This window comes from Camelus dromedarius, chromosome 11 (genome assembly GCF_036321535.1).
Source record: "Camelus dromedarius isolate mCamDro1 chromosome 11, mCamDro1.pat, whole genome shotgun sequence".
In the NCBI taxonomy this organism is placed as follows: Eukaryota; Metazoa; Chordata; class Mammalia; order Artiodactyla; family Camelidae; genus Camelus; species Camelus dromedarius.
In genome coordinates, this window is record NC_087446.1 from 40208218 (window position 1) to 40226125 (window position 17908).

Consider the following 17908-nt stretch of genomic DNA (forward strand, 5'->3'; position numbering starts at 1 on the left):
AATAAATTCTTAGTCCTTCCCAGGGCTCTCATACAAATAGGCCCTCAGAGGCCTGGCATGGTACCCAGTTAGAGGAATGTTTGCAGATTAGACCCCAGATCAATACCAAGCATCCTTTCCCTGAATTCCATCTTCACTGCATCAGCTCCCTCTGGTGGCCAGAAGCAAACTCCTAGTGTCTTGTAGGAGCCCTAACATCTCCTGTGACTGGGTTCCTATTTCAGGACAGCCTTCCACCAAGGCTCCTCTGCCAACAGAGATGAATGATACATCAGGAACCCAGTGCAGAGTCAAGGGCATACCCATCCCCCCCACTTCCCGAGGCTCTCTCTGTTCTACACCCATCAGGTCCTCTCCTCTACACCCGAGCTGTACTCAGGAGCCCTAGTGCCATAAACTTTCAGAACAATAGCCCCTCTCACTTCCCCCAACAAGAAAAACGAAGGTGGTTTCCTCACAAACAGAATCCTTCATCATGCCGCAAAGTGGGTTACAGGCAGGAATGTAACCAGGATTTCTGGACCCCGGCTCCTTTCCTGAGCTCCCACGCTCAGAATTGCAAAGAGCAGGAATATGAAGGGTCATGTTTCTGCGACAGTGCTGACTCCAGCTGATGCAAGGGCATGTGGTTCACCAGCCTCCAGGCAAGGGCCATCATCTGAGAAATGGGCACCTGTAGGTAGAGAAAACGGGATCCCTGACCTCTGCTGCACCCTAGCGCCCACTGCCTTCATGCAGTCCCTTGTCACTTCTCACTTGGGCAGTGACTTCTGTCCGTTCAGCCAGTTCATTTAACACTAACACATCTTTCCCCTTCTAGGGTCAGCTCCCCTCAAATCCATCCTCCACACTCTTCCAGAGTTGGCTGTCCAACCATACCTGCCTGCTTAGAAACCTTCAGTGACTTTTAGGATAAAGTCTGTAGCCTTAGGATTAAGTAAAGTTTCCCGCCCCCCAGCTTCTATCACTCTGCCTGGAAGTTTGTGCCTCAGAAACACTAAAATCCCCCTAAATAACCTCTCATAGCCAGCCATGTCTCATCGCCATCCCTGTGCTCATACCAGCCCTGCTCCAAATTCTTCTCCCTTCTGTCCTATCTCCTTATTTAAGACACAGCTTAGGGGTCACCTCCGCCAGGAAGCCTTGCTGGATCCCCTAGGCTCTGTTTGGTGCGTGTCTCTGATCACCCCAGTCATTGGGTTTGCCACACAGCATTGTCATGACCAGTGCCTGCACCCTCTCCCCTTCCAGGCATGGTGCACCTATTGCTTGGTGATTTGATTTAATAACTGGCTGATCAGTTCACTGTGAGAAGGAAGTAACATCCTTTACAAGCGGAATTTGTATCTGCTTCTTGAATCTGTTGATTCTCCCCCAACCCAACCCTCCCCTCACTCACTGCACCCAGCTGACCGGTTAGTTTTCCATACATTTCACCACTTGTACTCTCATATCATCCTGCCAAGTCTCTGCCCTGCTTCTACTTTAAAAGTAGAGAATCCAGCAATTCTGTGTTCATTCAGCTAACGTTTTTAACACCTCCATGTTCTGTGTGCTATCTGGCACTGGGGTACAGAGACTCACTAGGCAAGGTCCCTGCTCCCAGAAGTCGCCAGCCTAGAGGGGAAGTCAGACAAGGAAAGAAGCAAATAAGTATGTGCTATGATGGGAGGACGGGGTGACACAGTAGCTACCCAGGCCAGCTCTGCACAGACTGCCTTGGCTCACATCCCAGCTCCACTGCTGGCTTGCTGTGACCTTGGGCAAGTCCCTTATGGGTTAAAAAAGATGGTAATGATAGTATTTACCTCTTGGGGTTATGTGGGGAGTGAAAGAATTAATTTATGTAGAGAGTTTAGCAGAGTGCCTAGCCCATAGTAAACTTTCAGTAAACATTAGCCATTATTCTTAGCTCATTATGCTGTGGGAGCACAGAGAGACAAGACAGATAAACAGCAGTTATAAAGGAAGGAAGATTAAGGGATATTCCTGTTCTAAGTGGAGCCTAGAAACAGGCAACTGACATGAGACACAAATGGAAGTCTCCTCGGTGCTTCTTAACTCTTGTGGCCCTCAAGAACCAGTCCCTGGGGAAGCTGCTGTGCCCAGCTGACCATCTCTCCCTTCCTTAGGGCTGATGACTGCTTTTGTGCTTCTCGGAAGCTGGACGCAGTGGCCATCGAAGCCAAATTTAAGCAGGACCTCGGTTTCCGGATGCTGAACTGTGGACGGACAGACCTGGTGAAGCAAGCAGTGTCTCTTCTGGGGCCTGATGGGATCAACACCATGAGTGAACAGGTACAGGGTCCTCCAAGTGTCTGAACAGGACCCTCCCTCCACCTCCACCACATGCACCACCCCAGGGCAAGATGAAAACAGTAGGCACTGGACAGAGGCTCCCCCCCTACTGGTGAATTAGGGTGGGTTTTTTTGGTTGTTTTTTCGGGTTTTTTAAGTTTTTTCTTTCCTTTTTTTTTTTTTTAAGTTTTTTAAATATCTTATAAAAATACCCTTATTCATGTTTATAGAAGTTGCATGTGACCACTGCAGCTGAAATGGAAAAATAGAGAAAAATAGGCCTATGCCAGAAGGAAATAATGCCATCTTCTAAATAACCATCATTTATATTTAGCATGTGTCCTTCAAGTCCTTTTTTTGGCATAGTTAAAATTAGTTCTCTGCCTGCCTGTCTGTGACTGCATCACAGAACAAGTCCAGGCAGATTATCACCAGACTTTCAGGGTATGTTTAAGATACACAAAAGTCATTCTGTGGGACCCTGGGAGGCACCTCAGAGAGAGGCAGGGAGAGGCTTGTGTGTCTACTGGGGAGACACCATGTGTGGGTGAAGATGTCACGGACAGAGCAAACAAACAGCAGTTTTCCATGTGAGCCCTAGATGGAAGGTCAGAGGAACAGATGGAGCCTCTTCTCACGTGGGCAGCTCATGCAGCAAGTTCCAAGGAAGGGGTAACAGCTAATAGTTTTCTTGAACAACACCAAGGAGCCCCAGTACACACACATATTATATTTTTAAAACAGAGATTTATTATATCTTGCTTTTTTCAATATTTTGTATTAAAGTTACTTGCAATATTATTAAATATTCTTGCATTAAAATCACTTTTAATGGCTACATAAAATGGTCATATTATTTATTCTGCCAACCATCCTCAGTTGTTGGATACTTAGGTTGCTTCTAATTACTTATATCAATAATGCTTAGAAAATATACTTAAACAAGTCTTTGTTCAAATCTTTGATTATTTGATTAGGGAAAAATTTTTAAAGTGGAAATAGTGGCTTAAATGCATCTTATGGCTTAAATGCGTAAGGTTTTCCACCTCAAATTACTTTCCCAGAGACTGTTTCCTCATGCACACTCTCCAATTATTTGTGTTCACTATAAATCTTTTACTTATCTTTTTCTTATTTTTCATTGGTGCTTAATTGTTTTTCTTCTTTACTTAGAAGAGCTTTTTATATATTAGGCATATAACACTTTGTTATAATGTGACAGATGTCTCAATTTATTGTTTACCTCAATTTTGTTTATGTTTTCAATTTTATGTTCTCAGTGTTGCAATACTTTTCTTTTGTGATTTCTTCCATTACTTTTATGCCTGGAAATGGATCCAGTTAGATGTCTCCTATGGTTTTAATTTTTTTCTCTATATGTCTAATCAAACTAGAAATGATTTTGGTGTATGATATAAGGCTCTAATTTGAACATTTTCCCAAATAGCTGCCATCACAACACTGTTTATTGAAAAATCCATCCTTTTGTTGATTGTGGTACTTTGTTCGTAATAAGCAAGAATCAGGGGCAAATATGGAACTCCTAAAAGCCACTCTTCATTCACTTGCCTTTTGCTTGTACATATTAACATCAAGGCAGATGTGGTGTTGGACATACTCAGAGGCATCCAATTTCCCTTGACACTGACCAGCAGCTTATACAGAGCAAAGTGTTATATTATGAAAGAGAAAATGTCAAGGAAACAGTGTCTACCAATTAGATAGCTTAAGGCTGATATTGTAGAATCCAGAAAGTTCCTCAGAGCTTTCCATTGAAATCAGCCTCTTGTTTTAGCAAGCATTCTTAGATCTGTTGCACCCTAAGACAGACGAATGAAAATCTTCCAACTTAAGCAAAGATAAATGCAAAACAAAGGGCAACTTGTGTTCCCTTCTTGCCTCTATTTTGGTTTTCAAAATATGGAGGATTGTGACCTTAACACATCATCATAGGGCTGTACATCTACTTTTTCATGCTGGATTTTGAGAACAAGCAAAGCCTCCTTCACAGGAGTAAGATGTTCCTTTTGTTATCTCTGAGTGACACACCCACCTTGTAAACCTTCTCCATTCTCTGGTTTTTAACTCACTGCAGGGCATGACCCCCCTGATGTACGCCTGCGTCCGTGGGGACGAGGCGATGGTTCAGATGCTGCTGGATGCCGGAGCTGACCTGAATGTGGAGGTGAGGGTGCAGAGTGCTGTAGGGCCCCTGGCCTGGCAGTCTCCGGGGAAAGCGAGCAAAGAGAGGGGAGCTTTTTCTCCCAAGAGCCACCGCTGAGGGTGCTCAGTCCAGCAAATAGGTCAGATCAGCTGTTGCATTTCCTCCATCCTGAGGCCTCAGCCCAACCAAACTCCAAGGAGCTGCCTGCAAGCATGCTTCATGTAAAAACAACCAATGAAGCTGCAGGGGGCACCAGCTTTTCCCTTGGCTTAGCTGTACTGAGTCTCTGATTCTTCCTGCTGACCCATTCCTTCCCGGACGGGGCAGAGAGAGCTCTCCTGAGCCATCTGCCTTTCCTCTGCCAAATACAAAGCTGGCCCATATCCTTGAGCTAAAGTGTAGCTCCCCTAGATCTCCCACCCTCCCCCACCCAATCCTGATTGGCTCACCTCCCTGACCAATTGAAGCCACAGGTCTTAAAGCTAATCATAAAGTGAGGCAGTGTGGTACAGTGGAAAGCGTACCCCCACAGGCTTTAGAATTTGACATGTGGCTTCAAATTCTGAAACTGCTGAGTCTTAGTAACTTGCTTGTCTGCTTGGGCAAGCCGTTTAACCTTTCTGAGCCCGTGTTCCCATTTGCAAAATGAGAGAATAATTGCACCCATCTCACGGAGTTGTTGGAATAGATAAATACAGAGTGTAACATCAGTTTAGGACTCAGTTAATATTGGTTCCCCCACTCAAGGCTTGTAATAGGTGAAATCACATTTTTTGACCATGTTCTATGCTGTCTTAAGACCCACTGTCTCCAGCAGCCTAATATTGTCAGTCTCAGAGGCTGGGAAGATTGACAGGCTGCAGTCCTAACTCAGCAACCCCAGGAAACTTTTTCAGTTCAAAATTAGATGCTTTTGTAGTCTCAGTACTGTGTGTGTGTATGTGTGTGTGTTTTAATTAGTGAGCTTTATATTCATCTGAGGAAAACAGGCAATAGACATGGTTTTGGATCCAGAACCACTTGGATCTTGTAAGTTTCAAGTATCAGGGATTTTTTCCCCTGCTACGAATCTCCAAGCATCGTGCAGACCCCTACAGGGGCTCCCAGCTTTGGGTCTTGGTGGGATCCTCTGATCCTCTAGCCCATCCCATAGCTCCCAGCTCAAGGTCTTCCCCTGGCTAGTGATTAGTGAACTCAACTGCTCTAAATGAAGCAGGTATCTCAGTTCTATGGCCTCAGGAATGTTTGGGAGAAAAAACATGCGTAGGTGCCAATCCTGCAGGACCCCAGCCTTCAGCTGTCCTGCCACCTCTCTCTTGACCTGGGATGTTTTGAGGCCCCTATATGGAAAGACCAGTATCAGACTGCTCACTTGTGGTGCACCCAGGGAAGATTTGTGCCTAGGTTTCCAGTAGCATGAAGGTCCTTGTCAACCAGGAAGCCAGCAGAAGAGTGAAATGAGAACAATGTGGAGTGAGCTGTGACCAGATGATGATGTTTCTCCATCAGATGGGTGGTAGTCTTGCTTGGCTTGAAAGCTTGAAGCAGACCTCCCCTTGCCTGGGGTTTGCCACTGCGAAGAATTTCCCCTAAAGGTGTGGGTGTGATGGTAGTGGCATGTCACACTGTCACAACCTGTAGCTCTCAGAAGCACCACCCTCCCTTAAGCAGAAAGAGGAGACAGGCAGGGGAGCTGGCTCATTGTAGCCACCATTATAGCTTCTCTGAGGCACCTCAGAGGTGGTCAGAAGTCATCCAGTTAACTCTTCAGATGAGAAGCAAAGGAATCCCTGTTATGCGTGGAGGACATAAAGTCACTACCCTGAATTGCCAACATTTCCTAAGGCACCTTCCAGGATGTCCTTTTGTACATCTCTAGCCTATGTGCCCAGCCACAGATAGGTCAGATTTGCTAGTCTAAGTATTGTCAAGGTCACATTTTGAAAATAACTTCAATTTGTTTATAGGTTGTCAGTACTCCTCATAAATATCCATCCGTCCACCCCGAGACCCGCCATTGGACGGCTCTGACTTTTGCTGTGTTGCATGGACATATTCCTGTAGTTCAGGTATTAACATATTTCCCTATCCACATCTGACCTTTAATTTTACCTCTTCCATTATGCAAATCTGCAACTCTCCCAGCATGCATATTCCCTAAGAGATTCATATTGGTTAATTGCAATTAAATGTAGCACATTCATATCATATGAATGAAAATATTATATATAATGACCTATATGACCTAGCCTTAACCAATATGAACTTATCACATACCCACATGCAGCCTCACACGCAGAGTGGCAAACCTACCAAGTTGTTCCCAGTTGCTCGGGGGTGGGGCCTGAGCTATGATTTTGTGGATTTTGCTTGTGACATGAACATATGACTTGGCTGGTATGAGACCTTAGAGCCTTCCCTTAGATGTGCCCCATATTTGCATAGAGTCTAGTGGTTTCCAACCAGTGCAGAGAAGCATCCAAATCACCAAGGAAGCAATTTTGAAAGACACTTGCTTGGATCCCGCTTATGGAGAATCCCATCCAGTAGGGTAGTGTAGGGTCTTCACGTGTGTCTTCTGAAACAGCTCCCCGAGTATGGAGAGATGTCCTCATCCACAGTCCTTTGGGCACGTAAGTGTGCTTTGCTTGCACCTTCTCTGGCTGTTGTAGAGTTGGTATTCAATGAGTAACTATTCAGTATATTTCAGATCTTAAACTTGGTCTTCACTTAGTTGGAAAAAAAAGAGATCGGCATCCAGGTGCCTGACCACACCTGGTCCCATAGTGAGTGCTGAGCTTCAGGCATATCAGAAAGTCATCTTCTATGTGGTCCAAGCCTCTTAGAATCATGTAGAGCAGGAAATAGTGTACTAGGGACCACTAGGCAATGTTGGAGTTCCATAGGAATCCTTTGTTGCTTCCTAGGTCAGGGGAATCCTTAAAACAGATCTAAAGTTGTGTTTCAGGAAGTTGAGTGTGTGACTTTCGTACCGAGAGCTGGCTTCTGCCTGTAGGACATCATGATCAGTCCACTCCTAGTGGAGGAATCTAAGAAAAAAAGGGTCGAAGTATGGCCTAGTAGACTCAAATGCCATCCCTTAACATGCAGTGGCATCCCCAGCCTTTAAACCAGGAGTAGGAGCAGCAGGCAGCCAAGCAAAGCCAAGCAGAAGGTCACCTCTCCACTGCAGGTGCACACATCATGGAATGCCAAGTAGGCAGCCCCTTCCTGACTGTGCCCTCAAGTAGGCCTGGACAGGTGGTTAAGAAGGCAGGTGTTTCCCTCTCATTTTACATGAGCAGTGATGACAGCACATTCACTGTGAGTGAGATCATACATGGACAGAATCTCCATTTTTAAGAAGCCTGATTATCTTAGAGAATGCACAGAATAGAGTCATATGAAGCAACACTCCTGGAAGCTCACTTTGCCACTGTATTCACTGATCTTGCTGGCCAGGAAATTTAGCATTTGCTTAGCTGTCCTTAGAGCCATCCAGGGTGTTCTAGAAGGGATTCCTTGCCCTGGTTGGCCCAGGTGGTCACCAGAGTCCTTCGGAACTCTTGAGATTCTGTGGTTCTGAGACTCCACTAATGCCCTCTGAGGCTTCGTGTCACCAACTCCAAAAGGGAGTCCTCCTGTACTCTGTGCCATGAGCTTCTAGCTCAGTGCTTCTAGAAACTTTAATGTACATATAAATCACCTGAAGAACTTGTTAAAATGCAGATTCTCATTCATTTGGTCTGGAGTGGGGCCTGAGAGCCAGCATCTCTAACAAGCTCCCAGGTGATGCTGGTGCTATTGTCCGTGGACCACACTTTGAGTGATCCAAGGTTCTAGAAGATACAAGAGGCTCTCAGTTCATCCTCTGAGGTGCAGTTGCCCTCACCCTGTGCACATGGTCACTGACCCAGAGGGAGGGCAGGAACACTGGCATCACACTGATTTCCACCAGCTTTTCTTGACATCTCCTCATGTGCGTGTCCTTTAAACATCTCAATGGCCACTCTTCCTCTGCAGCTCCTTCTGGATGCTGGGGCCAAGGTGGAGGGCTCTGTGGAGCATGGCGAGGAAAACTACTCGGAAACGCCCCTCCAGCTTGCAGCTGCCGTAGGTAAGGGTTGCTGATGTTCATCCCAGCCAAGGGGCTCCACCACCTTGGTCCTTGATGTGTCTGTGACTGACTGTGTATTTGCTTTATTCTCTTATAAAACCCCCTTCTCTGGGCTTGCAGGAAATTTTGAGCTGGTTAGTTTGCTGTTGGAGCGTGGCGCGGACCCCCTGATAGGAACCATGTACAGGAATGGAATTTCTACCACCCCCCAGGGTGATATGAACTCTTTCAGCCAGGCTGCAGCCCACGGACACAGGTAGGCTAGGATGGGCCAAGCCACAAGGTCCCAAGTGGTGCTTGTTAAAAATGCAGATTCCAGGCCTACCCCAGACCCACTACATCTCTGGATGTGGGGCCCAGAGGCAGTCCAGCCCCGGGGCCAGCCAGTGACCTTAACTGCCAGACTTCTGGTGAGAGCCACCTTCATGCAGGATTGGCTTGTTTCATCCATTCCCGTCCATTTCCCCTCACAGAGATGTCACTCTTCGCCATTATTGGTCAGAGCACATCACACCCCCGTCATGAAGTGAGGAGACCGTTTTAAAAAATAATAAAACCCCTCATATTTGGCTACTTCCCATCTGCGTTTCCTTCAGGATTTACCCCCTCAGATTTTATTACACATAACCCCAAGTAAAGCAAATTCATGATGTGGGGACTACAGGTGGACAGTTAAAAGAGCAGAGTTCCAGAACCTTCTAGATATTTGAGGAAAGCACCTAGCTCCAAGTTGTCCTCAAGGAAACACAGCCAGTCATGCCCCACTGTCTGCTCCACCCACAAGACATAGTGCTCATGACCAGGCCTCTGAAACCACCACCCCGGAGTTGGCCCTGTTGCCCCTTGTCCCAAGTGAGTGTCTCCCCCTCCCCCACCCCACCCCCGCCCTGGCACAGCCCTTGCCTCTCTGAGTGTCTTCCTCTCTGGGTTTATGATTGACAGGAATGTGTTCCGCAAACTGCTCGCTCAGCCAGAGAAGGAGAAGAGTGATATCCTGTCCCTGGAGGAGATTCTGGCCGAGGGGACTGACCTGGCGGAGACAGCCCCGCCCCCCCTGTGTGCCAGCCGCAACAGCAAGGCCAAACTCAGAGCCCTGAGGGAGGCCATGTATCACAGCGCTGAGCATGGCTACGTGGATGTCACAATTGATATCAGAAGCATAGGTCAGTCTGGGGACCCTACACTGCTGGGCACGGCGCCACCGCCCAGCTGCAGGTCTCTCATACACACGTACACACACACAGACACACACATGTGCATACACCCCACATGGCCCAGGGAACTTCTCATTTGCTGACTGGAGCACTTCCCAGCTATGATGCCCACACCGTCCCCATAGACAGCAGCATCCCACCAGCCCCAAAGTCCCATCTTTAGCTCACCTTTCCACGATTCCCAAACTCTGGACCCTGAGTTAGGAATTTGAATCACCTGGGGAACTTGTCTGAATACAGATTGCCAGGCCCTACACCCAGAGGCTCTTCTGTTGAAGGTCTGGATGGATAAAGGCTGGAAATCTTTATATTTAACAATCATCCCAGGTGGTTCCCAGTGGTTGGGGAATCGCTGCCTTAGAGCACCCAAATCCAGGAACCAGAGCGGGCATCAGCTAAGATGAGGACGTCCCTTCCCAAGCAGGGCTCCACCCACTGAGCTTCAGGGGGTAAAGCCACTCTCAGGAAGAGTGAAGGGTGGCTCTTCCTTGAGTGAGCTAGCCCAGGGCCATCTCCTCCATGTGTCTGGGGAACAGGTTAGGGCAACCTTCACCCATCTAGTGGTGCTAGCCCTGACAGGGGAATAGCAGGACGGAACAGGGGCTGTCAACACAGGGTGTGGCAGGTCAAGGTAGGCTGAGGCCCTGAAGAGGGGCCCCTGATGCTGTTCTGGAAATGGGCCTCTCTCGGAGGGTGGCTGTTTAGTATGTGGGACCTGTATGCAATTGCCCTGGGAGCCTGTTTAGCATGATTATGAATTCGAGATTCTGAATAGTGTGCTTGTTATAAACAGTAGTAAGTGCCTCACTGAGAGAGGGGAGAAGCAAATCACAGCAATCAGCTGCTGGATAGGTTTCTATTAGGAGAGGAAGACCTGATGAAGTGCCTGCAGATGGAAATGTGGTTTTGCACATGGGAGCAGCAGCGGTATCCTCCTGTGTCTTCATATTCAGATGTCAGTATCCACCCTGGCCAGAGCAGCAGGTGGTGAGGTCCACCCGTGGGCTTCACCAGCACTAAGCTCTAGGCACAGGATGTAGAAGGAATGGAGATGAAGGAAGTCAGAAATCAGAAGAATGCAATCTGCATAAAGAGTGTGCATTATAATTTCAGTGTTCTACACAATGATTATATCTTATAAAATGCAGCTCCTGATAATACGAGTAGCATGCAGAACTGGACACTCTCATAGTTAAGGGAATCGAATTACAACCTTTAATTTCAACTTCTGCAAGTCTTTGTGGGGAATAAAACCAATACTTCATTGAAAATTGGTCTCTTGGTCTCATAATTTGGAAATGTCCCCAGAAAAAGCCAGCTTCCAGATAAAAACATGTCTTCTCCTCTGGTTGTTTTCTGCCCTGCCCTCCCCTCCCCACCCACTCTCTTCATTTCCAGGTGTCCCATGGACCCTGCACACATGGCTGGAGTCTTTGCGGATCGCCTTCCAGCAGCACCGTAGGCCTCTCATTCAGTGCCTGTTAAAGGAGTTTAAGACCATTCAGGAGGAAGAGTACACGGAGGAGCTCATCACCCAGGGCCTGCCCCTGATGTTCGAGATCTTGAAAGCGAGCAAGGTACGAGGGGGCCCAAGGCCGTTGTGATTGTGGGCAGAGAGCGAGGCCGGGGGTTCTTATCCCAGTGCTCCCTGGGCCTTGCCTTGCCCACTGGTAGGAGCCCTGCAGTTGCTGCACTGGTGCAGATGTACCCCAGCTATTCGTGCAGCCATTCGTGGGGCAGCCACTTGCTCGGGGCCTGTTATATCCCAAGGCATTTGGGCACATGGGGCAAAGTAAAAGGTATCTTCCAACCCAGGGAACATGCGTGAAAGCTGGGGAGCTAAAAGCCCACATGTGTGCCCCAGGGACATCTGAGGTGGTTTGTGAAACAGTGGGATGGCACAAGCTCTGAGGGGTGTGAGATGGTCAGAGAAGCTGTCACTGAGGTGCTGGATGGACATTAGGAATCTGCTGGAAAAAAAAATGGGTGCAGCTCCCTGGATCAACGGGATGCAGACCCTGCCAAGGTCCCTGGAAGGCTACGCCCTGAGAAAGCTTTTCAGGTCAGAGGATCCGAGGAGCCTCCGAATTCCTGCTTACACTACACTCCCAGCAACGGGAAATGCTGCAGCCCCTTCAGAACAGGAGGGCTCTTAGGAGATCAGCTCTGAAAAAAAATCTCTTCAGGGTCACGTGTTTGGCTATTCCATATGGACATCCAGTCCTGCTGGTGGGCCATGCAGTGTGTTGCATGTGTGTGTCAGTGGAGAACTGTGAGAATGGGCATGTGTCTGTGACCATCCCCCAGCCATCCCAGGGTGGGGAGAGCCAAGGGCAGGAGGAGACCGTGGCAAATGTCCCACCACTGCAGCCATGGCAGCACCAGGAGGACCTGTCTGCCTGAGAGGCTCTGAGGAGTTTGTGGGCCACCATCACATACCCCAGGCTTCTCAGTGGGCCACATGGGACAGTGTAGCACAGTGGTTGAGAGCATGGACTCTGGAACTAAACTGCAGGGATTCAAACCTGACTCTGCCACCTACTAGCCTTGTGACCTAGTCAAATTACCTAACTTCCTTCTGCCTCAGTTTCCCCACCTGAAAATGGAGACAGTAATTGTATTAACCTCTTAGGGTGGTTGTAAAGATACAATGAATCAATTGTCCCTGCCCCTTAATAAGTGCTTTACAAGTGATCTCCATCATAAAAATGGCCTCACCAGGGGAGGTGGGACCTCCAGTATTTCCCAGGGGTGTTTTTAATCAGGGATGATATCAAAATATTTAATACCCCATTGCAGCCCAGATGACAACCAGTTGTGAATAGCGACCTGTGAACAGGCTGAATATTGGCTCCCCCACTTCAGGACAGAGTTACCCGAATATCTCTACCACAGCCTGAATACCCTCATTCACAAAGGCAATGAAGCATTTCCCAAACTCTCTGGCCTCAGACCCCTTCTGTAATGAATGATATCAAGATACAAATGAGGATTTTTTAAAGCTAAATATATATTATATATATACTATATGCCTGGAACTATTCTTAGCATATTATAAGGATAACTCATTTAATCCTCACAGGCAATCTTTGAAGGAGGTACTGTTCTTATTCCCCATTTAACAGATGGGGAGACCAAGACACAGAGAGAGTGACTCACTTGCCCAAAGTCACACAGCTGGTAAGTGGCAGAGCTGGGATTGAACCCAGGCAGTCTAGCTCCAGCACCAGCCTCTTATCCCTTTGCCCCAGAAAAGGCTTTGCAGAACTCTGGGGTCCCTCCAAGACAGTGGAGACTGTGAAGTCTAAAGGAAATAGGCCTCTGAACCAAAAGGGCAGCATGGGTTCTCTTGCCAAGTTTGGCCAACGAGCTACCAAAAGTGGAGAGTGGGGAGCATGGAGCAGCCTTCTCCAGACAGTAGGAGTGGCCCCACAGCAGAAAACACACCCTTCTGCTTTCTGAGCCTTGCAGCACCTGGCCTGGGGTCCACAGCTAGTGGTGTTAGAAGTTCTCACTAGCCCCAGAGTCTCTGGGACCCCTGGGGCTGGATTTATGCTTGATATCAAGCCCCACTGAGACCAAAATGGGAGCAGGAGTGCCAGCCCTTTGGGTAATGAGTCTCAGCGATTGAACAAAGAGCAAAACCTGCTGGAAGCATTTCAAAACCAAACTCTCCCTGCCCCTCACCCTTCAACCCCCACCCCCGACTCCATAACTTGAAAAGAAATAAGTAAGGCCTGAAATTACGTGAGAAACTACCTTAATGAAAAACATTGCTCAGTCTGTTCCCAGGGTGTTCTAATTGGTTTTTGGTTTGGGTTTTTTTTTTTTTTCCTTCTTTAGGCTATAGTGGGGATTCCAGAAATTACTAAGATATCCTATATATTAAGGATATTTCATCTACAGATGTTTTAAGTAAACTTTATTTTGAAGTATGACATACATCAGAAAAGTGCCCAGATCATAACTATAGAGCCTAATGAATTTTCACAAGGTAAACTTACCTATGTGATCAGTACCCAGACTGAGAGATAGAACATTGCTAGCACCCCAGCAGTTCCCTTAAGCCCCATTCAGCCACTACCCACCAAAGGGCAGCCAACAGCTCTGACAGCAGCAGCTGTAGGTAGAGAGGAAGGGAGGGGCCTTTGCCAGGAGATGTGGACTAGAGCTACTCCCAGTCAGCTGCACTGATCCTGGAGAATAGGGGGAGCCTGGGGCAGGGCAAGGGCAGCTCCTTGTCCGAAGGGGACAGTCTCTGAAAAGCGGTGCGTTCCAGTAAGGTTTGCCCTTATGGTGGAATTAATGGCAGCCCCTACTGGTGAAATGTGGTATTACACATCATGTGCAGGGTCCACTGGGGGCTGTGGGCTGTGGGCGGTTGGCGGTTGGCGGGGGTGGGGAGTTTGAATCAGTGATCAATTTCCCATGGTTGCATTGTGAAGTCAAGCATTCCCCAAGCCTGGTGATATTCCTATTGGCAAAAGACCGGAAAGAGATGGTGGTATAGAAACTCAGAGAGAGAGTTGACAAAGTGCTGCAAAGCTCTGCCCTCAGAAAGTGCCCTATTGGAGGACAGTAGTGGCCTTACATCACCTAACTGGCCAGCATTGTTCTTTCTCCCTCTACTAATGGATTCCTATTCAAATCGTGCCTTCTGTTCTGTGTGAACAAATACTTGGTTGTATCAGAGTAATGGATAAGAATATAGAAGTCCCATAAATAAATTCACTTTATGGTCAACACACAGCAATACAGCTGTCCTGTAAAGTGAATTGATGCCTTCTCCCCGTCCTTGACTCATGGTCGGTCATACATTACTTGAAAACTACTTGCAGATGTGTTTTTTTTGCCCCTACTACTAAATTTTACCTTTAAAAGAATTCAGTGTCTCTAGATTTCTCCAGGAGTAGAACAATACAGTTTTTTTGTTGTTGTTGTTAATAGAGGTAGTGGGATTGAACCCAGGACCTCGTACATGCTAAACACACACTCTACCAGTGAGCTATATGTCCCACCCCTCTACAATCATTTTTTAAAATACATCTGTTTAAAGAGAGCTCCTGACCCATCTCTCCCACATATAATTCTTCTGGGCATTTATTCATTCTGTTGTCATGTGTACCCACTATGCTATCCTGGTGATGGGATGTTCTTTATCCTCCAGGAGCTTACTGTGTCCAGGGGAGGGTCAGACACACAGTAAGCAAGGAAAATAAATCTGTGAAAGAGAGTGAAAGCATGATAAATGCTTCAAAAAGAAATGAACTTGAACAATGGGAGGTGGGGCAGGCAAGATCTAATGTAGACAGAATGGTAAGAAAGGTCTCCCAGAGGAGGTAGTATCTGAACAACCAGGTAAGTGAGGAAAAACCTCCAGCCACACAGAGGTCTGGAACACAAGCGTTCCAAGTGGGAGAAGTGCAGGAGCTGAAAGCTCTTGGTGGGAACATATTGATGTGCTGGGACAGCAGGAGGAAGGTGATGTGATGGAAGCAGTGGGACACAAGAGAAAGTGTAGGAGATGAAATCAGATTGCATGGGGTCTCTCTCCATGGTGGAAAGTTGGGGTTTCCCTCCATGTGCACTGAATGCAACACCACAGGAGGTTTTAGACAAGAGTGAGACATGAGCTATGTGGGGGGTTTTTACCTCATGGTTTATAAACTTTCTTAGGGTTTTTTTTCCCACTTTTTTAAACTGAGGTATTTGAGTTTTTTTAATTACACTTTTTATTTTGAGGCAATTGTAGAGTCTCATGAAGTTGTAAGAAAAAAATACAGAGATACTTTGTTTCCTACATATCTTATAAAATGATAGTTAAATATCACAACCAAGATATTGACATGATGCAGTCAACATGCAGAAAATTTCCATTACCATAAAAATCCCTCCTTTTATAGCCACACCCATATCCCTTCTGCTTCTACCCCCTTCCCCAGTAACCTCTCATCTAGTCTCCATTTCTCTAATTTTGTCATTTCAAGAATGAGATTTAAGTGGAATCACACAGTATGTAACTTTTTAGGATTGGAATCTCTGATTCAGCATAGTTCTCTGAAGATTCCTCCAGGTCTGTGCATGTGTTTATAGTTTGTCTCTTTTCGTTGCTGAGTAGTACTCTGTGAAATGGACTGATCAGTAGTTTATTACGCAGTCACCCACTGAAGGACATCTTCTGAGTTGTTTCCATTTCTGAGCGATTACAAATAAAGCTGTTATAAACGTTCCTGCACAGGTTTTCGATGTGACCATGAGTCTTCATTTCTCTGGGATAAATGCCCAGGAGTGCAATTGCTGGGTTGTATGGTAGTTGCATGTTTAGTTTTAAAGAAACTGCTAAACTGTTTTTGAGAGTGGCTGTCCTATTTTACATTCCTACCAGCAAAAGTGTGAGTAATCCAGTTTCTCCACATCCTTACTCTTTGGTGCTATTGCTATTTTTTATTGTAGCCATTCTGATCGATGTGTAAGTGGTATCTTACTGTGCTTTGAATTTGCATTTCCCTAAAAGGCTAGTGATGTTGAACATATTTTCATGTGCTTATTTGCCATCTGTATATCCTCTTCAGTAAAATGTCTTTGTATCTTTTGCCCAGGACCTAATTAAATTGTTGTTTTTTCACTGTTGGATTTTTAGAGTTCTTTGCATATTCTAGGTACCAAGTCTTTTGTCAGATACATGGTTTGCAAATACTTTCTCCCACTCTGTAGCTTGTCTTTTTATCCTCTTAACAGTCTCTTTCACAGAGCTTTTAATTTTGAGGAAGTCATATTTATCAGTTTTTCCTGCTTTTGGAGATTATGCTTTTGGTGTCAAGTATAAGAATGCTTTGCCTAGCCCTAAATTATTAAGATTTCTCCTGCATTTTTTTTTCTAGAAGTTTTATAGTTCTATGTTTTACACTTAAGTCTGTGATTCATTTTCATTTTGAGTTAATTTTTGTATGAGGTATGGAATTTAGATAAAAATTGTTTTGTTTTTGGTTTGGGTTTGGGGTTTTTTTGGTTTGGGGAGTTTTTGCCAGTGGATGTTTGACTGCTCCATCACCATTTGCTGAGAAGACTCTCCTTCATCAAATTATTTTTGCACCTTTGTCAAGTCGGTTAGGTATATTTGTGTGGGTCTGTTCTGGATTTTCCATTCTGTTCCATTGATCTATGTGTCTGTCCCTCCACCAATACCACACAGTCTTGATTACTATAGCTATAAAATAACTCTTAAAATTGGGTAGGTTGGTCCCTCCCATTTTATTCTTCTTTTACAAAGTTTATTTAGCTATGTTAGTTCTTTGTCTTTCCATATAAATTTTAGAACAAATTTGCTATATCAACAACAATAACAAAAATCTCGCTGAGATTTTGATAGGAATTGTGTTAAATCTCTTTATCAATTTAGGGAGGATTGACATCTTTACTAAGTCTTTAAGTCCACAAACATGGTATGTCTCACAGTGTATTTAGATCTTCCTTGATTTCTTTCATCAGTATTGTGAGTTTTCAGGATACAAGTCCTAGACATGTTTTGTTAGATTTACACATGAGTATTTCTTTTTTTAGCAATTGTAAATGATATTATGTTTTTAATTTGTTGTCCATGTGTTCATTGCTAGCATATAGAAATATAATTGATTTTTGTTGTTTTGTTGTTTCTCTTGTATCCTGTGACCTTGCTGAATTCATCTATTAGTTCCAGGAGTTTTTGTAGATTGATTTGGATTTTCTTCTTAGATAAGCATGTCATCTGCTTGTAGAAATGGTTTTATTTCTTCCTTCTCAATCTGGGCTTGGGGATTTCCTTGAAGGGAGTTTTTTTGTTTTTTTTTTTTTCATTACAAATTCATTCAATTCATTTAATAGTTATAGACTTATTCAAATTATCGACTTAATATTGAGTAAGTTGGGGTACCTCATGTTTTTCAGGGAATTGGCTTATTTCATCTATGTTGTCAGATTTACGTGTGTAGGATTGTTCATCATATTCCCTTATTATCCTTCTGGTGTCTACAGAGTCTGTAGTGATAATCCCTGTTTCATTCCTGATTTTGTTAATTTGTGTCTTTACTACTCTCATTTTAAATTTCATTGATTGCTGCTCTTATCTTTACTATTTGC

General features: G+C 45.5%; 1 protein-coding gene across 3 annotated transcripts in view; it reads left to right on the forward strand.

The window, feature by feature from the left end:
- Positions 1-17908, forward strand: part of ABTB3 (ankyrin repeat and BTB domain containing 3) — a 292822-nt gene that overhangs the window by 245043 nt on the left and 29871 nt on the right. For 2 of the 3 annotated variants that reach the window (XM_031462828.2, XM_064491689.1), the window contains 7 exons: positions 2133-2298; positions 4394-4483; positions 6430-6531; positions 8486-8579; positions 8700-8835; positions 9522-9742; positions 11192-11370. In XM_031462828.2, the coding sequence (XP_031318688.1) occupies positions 2133-2298; positions 4394-4483; positions 6430-6531; positions 8486-8579; positions 8700-8835; positions 9522-9742; positions 11192-11370 (988 nt within the window). The remainder of the gene's footprint in view (positions 1-2132; positions 2299-4393; positions 4484-6429; positions 6532-8485; positions 8580-8699; positions 8836-9521; positions 9743-11191; positions 11371-17908) is intronic. The other variant, XM_031462829.2, reaches the window with a different exon arrangement.